This window comes from Nycticebus coucang, chromosome 14, assembly GCF_027406575.1.
Source record: "Nycticebus coucang isolate mNycCou1 chromosome 14, mNycCou1.pri, whole genome shotgun sequence".
NCBI lineage: Eukaryota > Metazoa > Chordata > Mammalia > Primates > Lorisidae > Nycticebus > Nycticebus coucang.
Window position 1 is genome coordinate 78,852,996 of NC_069793.1, and position 18,841 is coordinate 78,871,836.

The 18,841-nt window shown below is 36.4% G+C and overlaps 1 protein-coding gene across 20 annotated transcripts in view; it reads right to left on the reverse strand.

Moving 5' to 3' along the window:
• Window positions 1-18,841, reverse strand: part of DLG2 (discs large MAGUK scaffold protein 2) — a 2,435,891-nt gene that overhangs the window by 750,655 nt on the left and 1,666,395 nt on the right. For all 20 annotated transcript variants that reach the window (XM_053560224.1, XM_053560234.1, XM_053560232.1 and 17 more), the window contains one exon: window positions 18,452-18,621. In XM_053560224.1, the coding sequence (XP_053416199.1) occupies window positions 18,452-18,621 (170 nt within the window). The remainder of the gene's footprint in view (window positions 1-18,451; window positions 18,622-18,841) is intronic.

An 18,841-nucleotide genomic window follows, 5' to 3' on the forward strand; every position in this document is an offset into this window, starting at 1 on the left:
TCGCGGAAAGAGAGGGCTGTTTTGCCATACCTGCCAACATAGTGTATTGTTACAATTTTTGAACATGGGCAATTTGATAGGCAAAAGTTGGCATTTTGTACTTTTAATTTGCAATTCTTTTGTTATGAATAAGGTTCAACATCATCCAACAGTATGATAGATTTATTTGGGTTATTTTTTCTAGTCTATGGCTTCCTTTTTCACTGTGTTAACAGTATCATTTAATGAACATAAGTTTCTAATTTTTTTTTACTTTTTTTATTTCTTATTAAATCATAGCTGTGTACATTAATGCGATCATGGGGCACCATACACTGGTTTTATAGACCGTTTAACACATTTTCATCACACTGGTTAACATAGCTAATTTTAACATAGTTCAATTTACCCATTTTCTATTTACAGTGGCCTGCTTTCATTTTTAAACATAAAATTTGATTGAGCAATAATTTAATTGAATATGGATTACTAAGTAGGAATACAACTTACATTTGGTTTTTAAGATTCATGTCCAATTTTCTCAATATTACTTATGGAACAATCCATTTTTTCCCCACTTACTCAAAATGCCATCTTTTTTTTTTTTTTTTTTTTATTGTTGGGGATTCATTGAGGGTACAATAAGCCAGTTACACTGATTGCAATTGTTAGGTAAAGTCCCTCTTGCAATCATGTCTTGCCCCCATAAAGTGTGACACACACTAAGGCCCCACCCTCCTCCCTCCATCCCTCTTTCTGCTTCCCCCCCATAACCTTAATTGTCATTAATTGTCCTCATATCAAGATTGAGTACATAGGATTCATGCTTCTCCATTTTTGTGATGCTTTACTAAGAATAATGTCTTCCACGTCCATCCAGGTTAATACGAAAGATGTAAAGTCTCCATTCTTTTTAATGGCTGAATAGTATTCCATAGTATACATATACCACAGCTTGTTAATCCATTCCTGGGTTGGTGGGCATCAAAATGCCATCTTAATCATATACTGAATTCTTTTATATGTCTTGTCTATTTTTGGATTTTATATTTTTATATGTCTTTATTTTATTTTAATTATTATAGCTGTATGAAAATTTTTTATTAATTCATAAACACATAGATCATGTATACATTGATGCCTTTATGGGGTACAATGTGCTGATTTTATATACAATTAGGAATATTTACATCAAACTAGTTAATGTACCTCCACATCGTTTACTTAATTATTGTTTTAAGACATTTATACTCTATACTTAATAGATTTGACATGTACCCTTGCAATATGAACCATATAGGAATGGTCCCACCGTTTACCCTCCTTCCATCAAATCTCCACCCCTCCCCTCTGATCCCCATCCTCTTCCCTCCTTCATCTATGGTAGTGATTTATCTTTCTTATGAAAGTGTGAGTGATTATAAATTGGTTTCATTTATATAATGTACTGGGTACATTGGATACTTTTTCTTCCATTCTTGAGATACTTTACTAAGAAGAATGTTATCCAGCTCCATTCGTGTAAACATAAAAGAGGTAAAGTCTCCACCTTTTTTAAGGCTGCATAATATTCCAAGGTGTACATATACCACAATTTAATATACGATAATCCTGGATCTCTCTCGCTATCATTGTTTTCTGAATTTTCCTGGCTATTCTTGCTCACTAATATTTTCTAAGTTTTAGAATTAGCTTTTCTTGCTTAAATTTTTTTTTTTTTGAGACAGAGTCTCAAGCTGTCACCCTAGGTAGTGTGCCATGACATTACAGCTCACAGCAATACAGCTCATAGCAACCTCAAATTTTTGGGCTTAAGCAATTCTCTTGCCTCAGCCTCCTGAATAGCTGGGACTATAGGCACCCGCCACAACGCCTGGCTATTTTTGTTGTTGTTGTTGCAGTTGTGGTTGTTTTAGCAGGCCCAGGCTTGGTTTGAACCTGCTAGCTCCATGTGTGTGGCCAGCGACTTACCCACTGAGCTACGGGTGCCCTTTCTTAAATTTTTTAATTGGTATATTTTCTTTAAATTTTTAGTATAAAACTGAAATATTTTGATGTTAATATCTTTTTTTCCAATGATACATTATGGTGCTCCCTTCTCGTATGTACCTTCGTAGCATTTTAAAATTACCTTTACATACATATTACATATTTATTAAAAACTTTATTCCTAAGTGTTTATTGTAAGTGTTACTGTCCTACATGATATATTTTCTGGCATTGTATTCTTTGGTCAGTGTTGACATATGTGCATATGTTTACATGCTGTTACTTTCTGTATTTTTATTTTCTTTTTTGTCATCTAACAAATTCCTTTATTATTTAAAATGATTTTTTTCTAATATGGTTGACAAACACATCAGAAAGATCCAAAGGTACATGTGAAGAATCATGGCCCAAGTGGAATACTGAAGCAAGAATGTCAGGACCTACCAGAAAACCCATAGGAAGAAGCTGCTGCAGGATAAGGAGGAAGCTAGAATGTGGCAGAGATCAACCCCTGAAGAACTTGCAGTCCCATAGCAAGGTTAGATGGGGGTGTTTGTTTTGCTCCTCTCACTCCTGCTGGGTTCTGAACTATGAGAGAACTCATCTACCTTGCAAGTCCCAGCACTGTCTAGATAGCTATTTGGGAATTTCTCAAGAGCACCAGGCTGCCAGCTTGTGCAGGGTCACTTATTCCTATCCCTGCTCCATACCCCACCTGGAACTCAGAGCTGACGTGGTGGGTGCCATATTGGTTGTGCACCCATATGGGCCTCTGTTCTGCCAGGGAGATGGGCTCTCTACATCAGTGGATCCCCAGTAAACATATCCTAGTACCCACTCAGACGATGACAACTATACAACTGGATGACTGATGACAAGACCCAGGGGAGTGGCAAGATTCTTAGAGTTCTAACTGGTCTGTCCCTGGGGGAAGGGAGAGTATGGCATGCAAAGTAGCCCCCTGGGACAGAAGAAATGAGAGCATGCCCTTTAACTGAGAGCTACTGGCTAGTGAGTTGAGTGTCTACACCCCACCTAAGGGGATGAGGTTGTGCAGCTGGGTCCTATAAGGCACACGAGCGGTTTTGCCCCAATAGCTAAGTGGCACAGGTGCCTGGGAATAGACATGGATATGGGAACCTCTCTCACACTGCCCACTGTTAAAGACACAGAAGCAACTGTTTCTGTGGAGGGTTGGTACAGGTACACCAGGGTACAGCTAGTCAAGGAGTCAAGGGCTTTTAGGGAGGTTGCACCTCCACCAATGGTGTCCCCACTGTGCCCAACTTTTCAAGGAAGGTGTGCCACATCCCCTCCCCACACTGACCAGCAGGATTCATGCAGCTGCCTAGCCCAGAGAACCTCAGCCCCTGTGCCTCAGAATGGCCACATCCTCTGCAAATATTTTTCAGTACTCACTCAGACTATGGCAGTCACAGGGGGCCAGTGGCATCAAAGGGATCTGAGAGATTCCTGGAGTTCTAACTCTCAGGGCGGTTGCCCCTAGGGGAAGGTAAGTGCAGCTGGCCAGAGTGCCCACATGGGACAAAGGAGATGAGTGTGGATGCTCTCCTCATTCCAAGATAGACCACATTTGTGGCTACAAAGCAAGTCTCAATAAATTTAAAAGTTATTAAAATCATATGTGGTCCATGAATAAACATTACAGCAAGCTTTGATGTTGCTGGATCTCAATGTTTCATAGGAGAAAAATTTAATGCACACTAACTGATGACTTGGAGAAGCAAAATGTGTTCATTAGCATGAAGTCAGTGTCAATCAGCAAAGGAGGACTGCTTTGTTTCAGCCTAGGTGAATGCCAGCGTTCCAAGAAGATCATTGAGAAGAATGCCAAAACTTATTTATTTTCATTCCTTTATCTTAGCATTTAGAACTGCGTAACTTAATAAACGTTTTTGAAATAAGATATTTATTAAAGGAATGGGTGATTATTTTCTGCACATACTTGCTTTTTTAAAAAAGTAAACATGAAAGAAGAGCACTCAAAATTTATTTGGCCAAATATCTCAAATATGCCTATTCAACAGGTTAAGCAAGGATTTCAACTTAACCCTTGGCTTCAAATTGTAAAGTCTTTTCATCAAATTGCTTTGCTACTGACCACAAATATAAAATATTTATAGTCATAATATTTACAATGGCAACACATTTTCTTTTAAAACTTAAAAATGCTCTATAGGTAAATACTCACCTTGATAAATGTCCACAGCTATTGACATGGTTTGCTGTGTGGATGATAAAAATTTAAATGTCGAAAAATCAAAACTATGTCTAGTACAGTGCATCTTCTAAAATTTGAAATTTTCATTGTAAGAATAAATTTGCCTTCAAAGGTTTGTTTAAGGAGCTATTGTTCATAAATTCAGTTAAAAAATTATAGACCAGTTGGCTGGCTCATTCCTGTAATTCTAGCATTCTGGGAGTGCTAGGCTGGTGGATTGCTTGAGCTCATGAGTTCGAGACCAGTCTGAGCAAAAGTGAGACCCTATCTCTACCAAAATTAGAAAACCTGAGGCAAGAGGATCACTTGAGCCCAAGAGTTGGAGGTTGCTGTGAGCTATGATGCCACAGCACTCTACCCAGGATGACAGCTTGAGACTGTGTCTCAAAAAAAAAAAAAAATTATAGACAATCTTAAACATCAAAAGTAAAACAAAAAAAAGAAGTGGTGGCAATATTAGCTTCAAAGGGCAAATGAGAGGAGTGGCATCCTTCTTTAATTTCAAAAGGGATTTAGCAATAGTAATTCAGCAATTTACTCTCCCGTAATGTTGTAATGTACAAAACAATGGGGATTATAGTGGCAATATCTGTAGTTTAGTGAGAAGTGACTTGCAATAAGATCTCAAAAGAGAGCATATTTATAGATATCATTCTGAAAATTGACCAAATATTAGCTTAAAGAAAGAGGTCCCAGTTCACAAATAAATAACTTATATACAAAAATAATCATAAATTAATGATTATGCCTTATTCACCGTCTGAGAATAAGGTGAACTTATTAAATGTGATGTTCTTTTATTTTTTCATTTTTTCAAAATATTAAGGGGATACAAATATTTTTGTTATTAATGGGGTACAAATTTTTATAATGCTAAGTCAGGGCTTTTAGAGTGCCTGTCACCCAGTGTTCAGTGTACTTGATAGAGACGTTTTTGCCTAACCCCTTCCCCCACTTCCTTCTTGATTTCCAGCGATTTTTACATTTCTCTGTGCCTGTGTGCACCCTACAATTAGCTCCCAATTATTAGAGGGAGTGGTATGTGTTTTTATATTCCTGAAAATCACTTAGGGTAATGGCCTCCAGCTCATCCAAGTTGCTGCAAAAGACATTATTTAATTCCTTTTAAACGGCTGAGTAGTACTCCATGTTGTGTGTGTGTGTGTGTGTGTGTGTGTGTGTGTCAGAGAGAGAGAGAGACATTTGCACATTATCTTAATCTACTCATGAATTGATGGGCACATTGGTTGATTCCATGTCTTTGTGATTGTGAATTGTATTGCAATAAACTTCCAAGTAATGGTGTCTTCTTGAAAAAAATGCTTTCTTTTCCTTTGTGTAGATACGCAGTAGTTGGGTTGGTGGGCTGAATGGCAGGTCTGCCTCTATTTCTTTGTGGAATCTCCATGCTGTTTCCCATAGACGTTGTGCTAATTTTCAGTTCTACCAACAGTGAAAGTGTTCCTGTCTCTCTGCAGCCATGTTAGCATCTATTCTATTTTGACTTTTAGCAATAGCCATTGTGACAGGGGGAAGGTGATACACCATTATGACTTTAATTTGCATTTCTGTGATGATTATTGATGTTGAACACTTCTTCATATGCTTGGCCATTTGTTGTTCTTATAAAAAAATAAGATTTATTCTTTGGTGAACCAAGAGTGGTGATTTAGCTGCCATTTATTTCTAAGAAGACTATTTCCTTGACTTACCAAAAATAATTCAGCATTTTCTTTCTAATTGTCTACAATTTATTTCAATAAAAGGTTGCACTATATATGTACTCAAGCAAATGCCCTGTGTGCCCAAAGGAACAATTTTGGTAGTTCAAAGAGATTGAAACAATTTTTTCACTAAAAAGAAAATATAGTGTTTCGAGACCTCATGTCAAACAGTTAAATTTTCCATTTGTGCTTGCTAAAAGTCAAACCATTGTTCAGAATAGCCCTTCACCACAAATAGGTCCACCTACCACTTGAAACTTGAGCCCAGGATGTGGGCCTGAATGAAACACAAACTGTGCTCTGCATTCAGAGACACTTTTGCATACGCATTAAAAGATCAACACACATTATAATTTACAGCGTGGCAAGAAACAGGGTGAATGCTTGGTGTCCTCTGATGTAGTAAATGGTTGGGAGCCAGTAATCAAACTAATTGTATAAGCTTTGTGTTCAGTTTCTACCAGTGGTCTAGTAAACTGCATTGGTTATGAAAAACTGAATTCTGGACAACTAAAAACTTTGCTAACCAAATATCCCCAAGTTATTGTGGCTAGGTGGTAGGTAATAGGTTCAACTTGGTAAAAAACCTTGTTATAAAAGCTGTTTATAATAGCTGGGCATTGTGGTGGGTGCCTGTAGCCCCAGCTACTTGGGAGGCTAAGGCAAGAGAATCGCCTAAGCCCAAGAGTTTGTGGTTGCTGTGAGCTGTGATGCTAGAGCACTCTACCGAGGGTGACAGAGTGAGACTCTGTCTCAAAAAAAAAGAAAAAAGAAAAGAAAAGCTATTTATGAACAAAGGAGGGAAAAAGAAGAATTTGAGAGCAGACAGTCTTGGTATTAAGTGTAAGGATAATGAATTTAATTTAATTTTCAATTAAAAACTTAGTCAATACAGTGTTCCCTGAGCTCAGTACAGCCAAATTCTGAGCCAATTTGCCAAATTCTGAAGATTTTCAGATGAGTTGCTCACACCAATTCTGGGATAGTTCATTTTAGCCATGTTGGCATTGGAAAGAGAGAGAAAAAAAACAAGGACAGATTTGATAAAAGAAATGAGTATTCAGAAATGGAAAAACTAGCAAATTTCATTTATGTTAGATACTTGGCAAATGCTCTGTTTATAATATCAGATGCATACCAAGTTGGTATTTAATCAAGCAGAACAACAAATCTGTCATATAGACTATTACAAAATAAATAAATAAAAATCCTCAATAATTTAGAAGTTGTTTTTTGATTAATTATACTGTTAAGCAATGTGCCAGATGCTTCAAACACTGTTTCCTTCCAATGTCTTGTGCAGACTCATTTAAAGAGTGGGAAAAGGGGGCTTCTCTCATATGGGACTCCTCTCAGTAGTAAAATCATCAACTTCCACTTTAGCCATCCCTTTCCCCTTGTCATGATCTGCCTTGGGAAGCCTCCTCATTATTTTCCCCTAGTCCTCCCATTGACTACCCAGAAGATGGTCACAGACTTATCTAGGGCTTACATTTCCATTGTCAAATCTATCATAGGCCCGAGTTAGAAATCATAAACTCAATGTGTTGAGTGTTAGAATTAACAGCTTATCTCCTTAATTTGGTTTGTTGGTATCTATCTTTTCTATGCCTAATGGGTTGGTTGAATGGCTTGATAACAAAAGAGGGAACATAAGAGGAAAGAATTAAGCACTTTAGAAGTTCTTAGAAGTGAAAAATTGCTTCTGATTGTGTCAAATAATGATAATTTTGTGGAGAAAGTAGCATTGAACTGGCTCTTGGGAGATGCGTATGATGTCAGCAGATAGTGGTCACAAAGGTAAGGGGAGCTATTCTGAATGGGGAAGTGAGAGCTATAAGCAAAGGCTTATAGTTAGAGGCAAGAGCAGATGGTATGTGTTTTAGAAATAGCACATAGTTCAGCTTACCTGGATCAGGAGATATATGAATGGGACAAGAAAAGGCTGAAAATAGTTTTGTGGCTGGAGCAGAGGGAGATCATGCGGAGAGTATAACAAGATATGGCAAGAAATTTAGATTTTTACCTACTAGAGATGAAGAGCTCTTGGAGACTTGTGACCAGGGAAGAATCAGAAATAGATCTGTGATTTTTAAAAGATTTATATAGAAAAGGTGTGCAGGCATGGAAGGGAGGGTTCAACAATGGAGTCCTTTGCAGTAGATCAGATCAGATATCACGAAGACATGAACACTATAGTAACAGCAGTGGAGATTTTAAAGGGAAGATTAATTATGGTGTAAGTGGCTTCTAAAATATATGATGACTAATTTAATACAGGCAGCAAAAAAGAGGGAACCCAAAAAAGGAAATTTTGTGTGACTGAGAGGATCATTAACAGAATGGAGAGGTCAGAAGGAGCAGATCACACCGGTGAGGGGCAAGTGGTGGAAATGGGCCCTAAGGAGAGTTATGAGTTTGGTTTTCCATATTTTTGAAGATATTTCTATTTATAAAATATACTGAAGTAGATGCTCACACTAGGAAAAAAATCAAAGGAAGAATACATACATATAAACATATATGCACATTTTTATAAAGCATAGATTGAGATGACATATCATAACTCAGACCTGTTAGAAATAAACTTGCATAAAGCTAGACAGAATAATACAGCTTCATGTAACATATACATGCTCATACATATAATAACACCATATATTATATATGTATGTATATATGTATGCAGAAGCCAAATATATATTGATTCTATATGAAATTGTTAAATACTAAAAACTTTTAATTAATATTCAACTCATTAATTAAATAAATATTACTAAAGGACTATATTGTTCAAAATACTATGAAAGATATTTTTTAAAGCCCTGGAATGAGTTCTTTCTGCTTTTCTTAAACTTCCACTTATTATGACAAAAATAAAAGTTATCAAAATATTTCTCAAGAATTTATAATTCCTTTTTTTTTTTTGCAGTTTTTGGCCAAAGCTGGGTTTGAACCCACCATCTCCTGCTTATGGGGCCGGCGCCCTACTCCTTTGAGCCCTGGGCAATGTCCAAGAATTTATAATTCTTATCCTGAAAATAACCCTATGAATTAGATACTTAAATTACTTACATTTTGTGAGGAAGAAAGTGAGGCAGAAAGTGGTTAAAACACTTATTCTCAGCCATAGCCAATGGTACCCAGGAATTTCCTCACTGTTTTGGGGGCATATCTAATGATTCAATTATGAATTAATACATAATAAGGGTTCATTAGTTTATAAAGGTAGTGACTTCCACAGTTGGTGCATTTTATAGTTTCTGTTAAATAGAGACCTACAATCTTTACTGAATTTTCATTTTGAACTGATATAGAGCTCTATAAATGCAAAGAAAGAGAAAAGTATCTAGGGAAAATTAAAACAGATGGTATTTAAAAACATTTGTAAAAATAATGGCAGAATATTGCTGATATTTGTCCCTATGTAGACTTAATCACTCTTTCAGTATTTATTAAAATTAAGGGTAGCTAAAATAAAGCCACCAGCAAATGTACCTTTAGATATAGATTAATAAAACTGTGGCTTTAATATTTTCAGTTTTAGAATTCGGCCTTAAGCCAGCTGTATGATTCTTAAATAAGAGGATTTTAAAAGAAGGCATCTAATTTCTTTCCTTATTTTTTTTTATTAAATCATAGCTGTGTACATTGATATATTCATGGGGCATCATTCACTAGCTTCACAGACCGTTTACCAAGTTTCACATATACCCTTATAAGATGCACCACTGGCGTAATCCCACCAATCCCCTTCCCTCTACCTACCTCCCCCCTCCCTATCCTCCTTCCCCCTATTCTTAGGTTGTAACTGGGTTATAGCTTTCATGTGAAAACCCTACATTAGTTTCATAGTAGGGCTGAGTACATTGGGTACTTTTTCTTCCATTCTTGAGATACTTTACTAAGAAGAATATGTTCCAGCTCCATCCATGTAAACATGAAAGAGGTAAGGTCTCCATCTTTCTTTAAGGCTGCATAATATTCCATGGTGTACATATACCATAATTTATTAATCCATTCGTGGATCGATGGGCACTTGGGCTTCTTCCATGACTTAGCAATTATGAATTGGGCTGCAATAAACATTCTGGTACAAATATCTTTTGTTATGATGTTATTTTTTGTCTTCTGGGTATATGCCCAGTAGAGGGATTACAGGATTGAATGGCAGATCCATTTTTAGATCTCTAAGTGTTCTCCATATCTCTTTCCAAAAGGAATTTATTAATTTGCATTCCCACCAGCAGTGCAGAAGTGTTCCCTTTTCTCCACATCCACGCCAACATCTCTGGTCTTGAGATTTTGTGATATAGGCTAGTCTCACTGGAGTTAGATGGTATCTCAAAGTAGTTTTGATTTGCATTTCTCTGATGATTAAAGATGATGAGCATTTTTTCATATGTCTGAAGGCCGTGTGCTTGTCTTCTTCAGAGAAGTTTCTCTTCAAATCCCTTGCTCAGCCTGCAATGGGATCCACTTGTTCTATTCTTGCTAATGCGTTTTAGTTCTCTGTGGATTCTGGCTATTAAACCTTTGTCGGAGACATAAACTGCAAATATCTTCTCCCATTCTGAGGGCTGTATGCTTGCTTTACTCACTGTGTTCTTGGCTGTGCAGAAGCTTTTTAGTTTGATCAGGTCCCAATAGTGTATTTTTGAAGCTGCTTTAATTGCCCGGGGGGTCCTCCTCATAAAATACTCGCCCAGACCAATTTCTTCAAGGGTTTTCCCTGCACTCTCCTCTAGTATCTTTATAGTTTCATGTCTTAAGTTTAAATCTTTGATCCAGTGAGACAACAAGATCCTAACAAACAGAATCCAGCAACACATCAAACAAATTATACATCATGACCAAGTCGGTTTTATCCCAGGGTCTCAAGGCTGGTTCAATATACGTAAATCTATAAATGTAATCCAGCACATAAACAAATTAAAAAACAAAGACCATATGATTCTCTCAATCGATGCAGAAAAAGCTTTTAATAATATCCAGCATCCCTTCATGATTAGAACACTTAAGAAAATCGGTATAGAAGGGACATTTCTTAAACTGATAGAGACCATCTACAGCAAACCCACAGCCAATATCATATTGAATGGAGTTAAATTGGAATCATTTCCACTCAGATCAGGAACCAGACAAGGCTGCCCATTGTCTCCACTGCTTTTCAATATTGTAATGGAAGTTTTAGCCACCGCAATTAGGGAAGAAAAGGCGATCAAGGGTCTCCATATAGGGTCAGAAGAGATCAAACTTTCGCTCTTTGCAGATGATATGATTATATATCTGGAAAACACTAGGGACTCTACTACAAAACTCTTAGAAGTGATCAAGGAATACAGCAGCGTCTCAGGTTACAAAAGCAACATTCATAAATCGGTAGTCAAGTTGAAAAAACAGCAAAGGACTCTATCCCATTCACAGTAGTGCCAAAGAAGATGAAATACTTGGGAGTTTATCTAACAAAGGACGTGAAAGATCTCTATAAAGAGAACTATGAAACTCTAAGAAAAGAGATAGCTGAGAATGTTAACAAATGGAAAAACTTACCATGCTCATGGCTGGGAAGAATCAACATTGTTAAAATGTCCATACTACCCAAAGCAATGTATAATTTCAATGCAATCCCTATTAAAGCTCCACTGTCATACTTTAAATATCTTGAAAAAACAATACTCGTTTTATATGGAATCAGAAAAAACCTTAAATAGCCAAGACATTACTCAGAAATAAAAACAAAGCAGGAGGAATTATGCTACCAGACCTCAGACTATACTACAAATCTATAGTGATCAAAACAGCATGGTATTGGCCCCAAAACAGAGAAGCAGATGTCTGGAACAGAATAGAGAACCAAGAGATGAACCCAGCTACTTACCCTTATTTAATCTTTGACAAGCCAATTAAAAACATTCAGTGGGGAAAAGATTCCCTATTTAACAAATGGTGCTGGGTGAACTGGCTGGCAACCTGTAGAAGACTGAAACTGGACCCACACCTTTCACCATTAAGGCATCTAATTTCTTATAGCTTCAGGCTTCTTTAGCTTAGGCTATCCAGAAACAAACAGTTTTCCACTTGTTTAATTATACAGTTCCTTAGAAGTTAAGTGTTCCTGGGAAAGTCATTAGAAAGGCTTTTATAGTAAAGCTATTTCCTGGGAACCAACATATACACATCACATTTCTTCCTTTGCTTGAGTTTTAGTTGCTAGAAAATTCATAATGGATCTGCCTTATCATTCTTTCCTACATAGGATATTACTCATGTTTTCCTCAATGGATCGCCCACATGCAGACAGCTCAGCAGCTTACAATGACCAAATCTATAGCTCGTGAGGTTAGGGAATCCTTTACATATGGTTAATAAAAGACGCTCTAAATCAGAATTACCTATTGCCCAAATATTCGGTACTGAAATTTATGGCTATTGATCACCAACCAGATGAATATTAGGAAGATTAGCAATCCTGTTAAGACAGAATCACATACATCAAGGTTATCACAGAATTAGTATTTTGTGTAATAGGTGGAATAAACACAAGGTATGAAATTGGAAAACTATAAATAAATTCCACCACAAACCATTGTTTTGAAGAAATTCTTAATATTTTATCTACATAATAGGAAGAAGTAAAACTGTTTGACTTCTGTAAAAAAGCAAATAAAAGTAATACTTAAACTAAAAATAGTCTGGGCATTAAAAATGTCTGTAAATCAATCTACAGATTTAAGGCAATCCCCATTAAAATAACAAAATTATACTCTGAAGAGAGGAAAAAATATCTTTCCATTTTGTAAGAACCAGGAAAAAACTCATATAGCCAAGGCTATTCTTAGTCATAAAATCAAAGTCAAAGGCATCATTCTATCAGACTTCAGGTTATATTACAAGTCCACAGTGATCCAAACAGCACAGTATTGGCACAAAAATAGTGCCAATGGAAGAGAATGGAAAACTTAGAGATGAAACCAGCATCTTATCACCATCTGATCTTCAGTAAACTGAAGAAATGCATACACTGGGGAAAAGAATCCCTAGTGTTCAGAGAACTGGATAACACTGACACTGGACCTGGACCTTTCAGCACTTAACAAAAATTGACTCACTTTGATAAATGATTTAAATCTAAGACATGAAATGATAAAAGTCCAAGAACAAAGTGTGAGAAAACTCTTGATGATGTCAGCCTGGGGAAAGATTTTATGAAGACTTCATTGGCAATTACAACAACAACACAAATAAACAAATGGGACTTAAGCTGAAAAGCTTCTGCACAGCTAAGGACACAACTAAAGCAAATACACAACCTTCAGAATAGGAAAATATATTTACATGTTTTTTGCATGTTATGAATGTGACAAAGGCTTGACAACTAGAATCTACAGAGAACTCAAACTAATCAAGAGAAAAAAGCAAAAAATCTCATTTATTACTGGGAAAGAGACAGGAATAACATCTTCTTTGAAGAAGACAGACAATGGCCAACAAACACATGAAAAATGCTCATCATTTCTAATCATCAGAGAACTGCAAATCAAAACCACCCTGAGATATCACCTAACCCCAGTGAGAATAGCCCAGCTCACAAAGTCTCAAACCTGAAGATGCTGGTGTAGTTGTGGAGAAAAGGGAACACTTTTACACTGTTGGGACTGCAAGCTAATACAGTCTCTTTGGAAAAATGTATGAAGAATCCTCAAAGAACTCAAAACAGACCTTCCATTTGATCCTGCAATCCCATTACTGGGTATCTACCCAGAAGAAAAAAAATTATTTTATTATAAGGACATTTTTACTAGATTGTTTATTGCAACTCAACTTAGAATTGCCAAGATGTGGAAACAACCTAAATGCCCACCAACCCAGGTAGGATTAATAAACTGTGATATATATATCCATACCATGGAATACTATTCAGGCATGAAAAGATGGAGACTTTATATCTTTGGTATTAACCTGGATGGATTTGAAACATATTCTTCTTAGTAAAGAATCACAAGAATGGAAAAGTATTCAATGTACTCGATTAAAAAAAAAATGAAGCCATTAGATGAACTATACACATCCACAGAAGAGAAAAACTAAATTTGATTCAAGTTCGGGGAGGGGGAGGACAGTGGGGAAGAGGGGAGGAGAGAGGAGGATTGGTATGCTCCCACTTAATGGGTACAGTGTAAGGGGCACACCTCCTGGTGAGGGACACAACTACAACAGGTAATTTACCTAATAAATGCAAACATTGTAACCTAATTGTACCCTCATATTAACCTGAAAAAATTTTAAAAATCTATAAAATAGATCTCCTATACATATATAAAACTCTTCAAAATAGCGGAGATGGTCATATTTATAATTTTTTATATTAAATATTGATTAAAAGTGAGAAAGTCAATTATCCAGATAGTTCATAAAATATAGGGAAAAATCAGTATATTGATTTGATGCAGTTTTCAGGCAGATTTTTCTCCAGTTCCGCTTCTTTGACATCTCCTTTCAGATGCATCACATGCTTCCCACATGTCCAAAAGTGAATTCCTAATTATTTGTCCACAGAGGTTTCTTCAAAGTCTTCCCAGTCTCACAAATGGCACCCCAATAAAAAAGCTGGACTTCGTCCTCGATGCCTCCCATGTAGTTTACTAGTTAATGGGATCACATAGCTCAAACTCATTCATTTTTTTCTACCTCCTCCAAGTAACCCCTCACTGCTCTCTGCTCACACTCTTGCCCCCTTCAATTCATTTTTTTCCATAGTAGCAACAATAATTTCCCCAGATGACAAATTTATCAGTTTCTCTTGTACTTAACATTTTGCAGTAATTTCCATTGCATTTATAAGTAATCACAAATCTTTAAATATGGCCCACAAAGCTAAGTATGGTCTGGCCCCTGCTTACCTCGGTCTTACGTTATCACCCATGTCTTTCATCTGTCTTTAGACTCCTGGAAAATATCAAGATCTTACCTAAACTAGAGCTTTCATGCACACATACTTTTACTTTTGTCTTTAACTCACTCTTCCAACACTTTACTTGTTAAACTTCTGTTTCAGTTTATATTTCAAGGCTTAGCTTAAATGGCACTTGCTTATAGAAGTCTCTTTTTACCCATTATTTAATTGGCTCCCTCATAACAATCTTTTACATTTATGCATAGCACTTTCCCCAGTTTATATTATAGGCATTTTCACCACCAGACTGTGATATACTTGAGAGCAACAACTATTTCTGTTTTCTTTGTGAATCCTTGTGGTCTGACTCCATGCCAGGTACACAGTAAATACTTAAAAAATGTATGGTGACTAATAGAAGAACTAAATTAACGTATATGAAGATAGCTCAGTATTATATATACATAATTGAATTGAGTTAACTCAGTTGGTTTACTTAGTATACAGTACTCATGTGCTCAAAGAAAGGCAGATAAGAATTTAAATTTTAAATTCTGTGGATTATTTTGGCTCTCCTGCTCCTTCTTCCCTCACTGTAATCATGGCTCAAGCTCCATTACAGAGCTGATTTCAGTCTGCTTTGTATAAAAGTTAATTGACTTTACATGTTTCTTTCTTATTATGACTTTTTTTTGGAGACAGAGTCTTACTTGGTCACCCTCAGTAGAGTGCTGTGGTGACTTTAGCTCACGGCAAACTCAAACTCTTGAGCTCAAGTAATCCTCTTGTCTCAGTCTCCCAAGTAGCTGGGACTACAGGTGCCTGCCACAACACCTGGCTATTTTTAGACACAGGGTTGCCCTTTAGCTTAGGCTGGTCTCGAACCTGTGAGCTCAGGAAATCCACCTGCTTTGGCCTCCTAGAGTGCTGGGATTACAGGCGTGAGCCACTGTGCCTGCCTATTAGGACTTTTTGAGGACAGAAATTCCTTCTGATTCATCTTCATCCTCCAGGGTGCATAAAAGTTTCCGTGGTCTGAGTTAAATGTTGGCAGAAAATTTTTTTACATATCTTATAATTCAAAAATAAAGACATACAAGGTGCTAAGCGAAGTTACAATTACAAGGTATCATTAGATTTTGTACAGAATCCAATTTAATTATTCAATTTACTCTGGTTCAGCACTTTGTGATTAAGCACTGGGAAAGGCATTAGAAACTTAAACTATGACTAAAATGGTTTTTTTCCTTGTAAATCAATAAGCTTTATATGGAGAAGCAAATCCTCATCAGTGACCTCTGGATAATGACTGTACAAAAAACTCTCATTGACTCAGCATAATCCCAACAAGCATAAACAGGCTTACACAGGAATTCAACAGAAGCCTGCTCTCAAGGATGCAAAGTTATTAGCAACAATTTTCTTTGCTTTTAGTAGAACAAACCTGAGTGCAAACCATCTCCCTACACTGTGCCCTTTAACTGGGTTATTGTCCTCCTATACCTGGTCGGTTAATGCTCACTTCTCCCCACACCCCCTCTCAGTCCTGGTGGCATTCCTGCTCACTTCCAGGCTCAGGGGAGAAAACAGTTCAGACTAGAGTAAACCAGCTGGAGGAGGTCCTAGCACCAAAAATAAATATCCCCTAACTGTGTTCCCGATAAAATTAAGTTTTAGTCATTGTAGCAGCTCTGAGCAGCTGGAGGTCATCTAGTGACTCAGCTAACAGGAGGCCTATAAATAAATGGATGGTATTACTTTGCTGAGTGCTTAAAATTAGGATTTGTCTTAGGGCTGTGCTGAATAATTGCTTTTAATTTAATTGTAGGAATAGCTACATATTATTTATAAGTAGCATATATTTTAATAGAAATAATAGGTATGGCCATTTTGTTTGGCTTTAATGCAACTTGCAAATGTGATTTTAGTAAGCGCGTAGGGTAAAAAGAATTTTTTTCATGCCACTAGAGATAGTAGTATGACTATGCTTTCCTTGTTTTACTTTTTACCAGATTTAATTCTGTGATTTTAGTGCATTTATGTTTAACCCATGAGGGTTCTATGAGTATTTTCATTACATCCCCAAACAACTGTTGCAAATCCTAAAACTCTATTTAGTAAATAATACTACAAATAACTTGCACATATAGGTAATATTTGTTGAGCAAATATTATGCCTGAGTATTTACCAGGTCCTGTCTTAAATATTTTATGTGAATCAACTCATCTAATCCTCATAAGATTAGTGGGAGCAGGTCCTATTCTCATTTGCATTTTGTAGATGAGAAAATTGAAGTTAAGTAATTTGCCCAAGGTCAAACAGCCGGTGAGCTTCAGAGCCACAGTTCTGATCTAGGCACTTTGGCTCTAGAGTCTTTTAACTCAGGCTGTACCTCTCATCATATGCCAGCTACTAGTTAATGCTTAATCCTTAGAAACCCTATGGACATGTGCTACCATTATGGTCCTCATTTATTAATGAGGGGATTGGTCCAACCAAGATCACTCTGCTATATGTGGCCAAACTGGGCTTTCAAACTCGGTCCTGTTGGAACACTGTATTTAAGATCTCAGACTCTTGGGGCTGAGGTCTTACATACCACCCACTACTACTTTCCATAGAGGATTGTATGCTTATCTTTTAAAATTTCACATAGCATTAGAAATTCAATGGATTTTTTAAAAAGAGAAATTATTTATTCAAATAGTACAGATAGTTGTAGTCTAGTATAATATTAAATCATTCTTGAAAGAATCAATAAATTTTTCTAAAATATTTCAAATACTATTAAGCTGATATTAAATGCTATCATTCTGAAGAATAGAATGAAACTCAAAGGATTGTTCTTAAAAATTAGTATGATGATAATTCATTTCACTGTTGGTGATTCCTTAGACTAACTCTAATAATCTAAAGAGACTTGTGAACATTTCAAAGAAGTTTTTTTTATCTTACTATTTTTTTTTTATTAAATCATAACTGTATACATTGATATGATCATGGGGCATCATACACTCGCTTCATAGACCATTTGACACATTTTCATCACAATGGTTAACATAGCCTTCCTGGCATTATCTCAGTTACTGTGCTTTGGCTGTTGCAAGCATAAAATGTTATTTATCTTAAATACAGTTTTATTTACTAGGGTACTAGGGTACAACGCATAAGACTATCACAAAATTTTAAACAAGTTGCAGCAGAGTTATAAAAATATAATTGTTACATTGGTGTAGATAATTTTACTACTATTTATGGTACTGTTTTGCTAAATGAGAAGATTTACCATTTATATCTGAAAAATTTGTATTAATATACTACCCAAAATGTGATGATCTAGGAAGAATAAAATTTTACAGAAAAATCTAAATGGTGGTTGTTATTATTGTGTATAAAGACATTCTCACATAAATCTAGCTTTTTCTTATTTGAGTTCATATTTAGAGTATTGATTTTCATTATTTACTCTAAAAGCCACTACTGTAGAATTTCAAGTCTCTTAGTAAGCCCTGAATGTCAGAGGATGAAAGAGCGTACATTGTAGGTGGGTTGTGGCATAAACTTCAGCCAAATGATTTCGCCAGTTGTATCATATCAAGAGTCACGTATGTTTTTATTACCTTTAGGGCCTTTGAACAGTTTGATTTCCACAACAGTCTCCAAAATCGGTCGTCTTCTGCGCACATACAGCCGAACAATAGACCCCGCTTCTTTGAGGGCTTCCACAGCTTTACTGTGGGAAACTTCTGACACATCGACCTCATTCACCCGTAAGATACAATCATTGACCCTGAAAGGAAGGAAAGAGGCAAGATTCAGGAGCAGCTAGGAAGTGTTCTTCAAGAATACCCTTTGATTAACCTTGAGATGTGGGGAAGTAAACAGTAGAAGAAATTTTAAAATGTTAAAATTTGGAGGGATACTTCAAATGGAGAAAAATTAGAAAATCTTAAACTCTCAGCCTTCCCAGACTTCTTCACACTGATTACATTCCTGGTCAGGTCCCATCT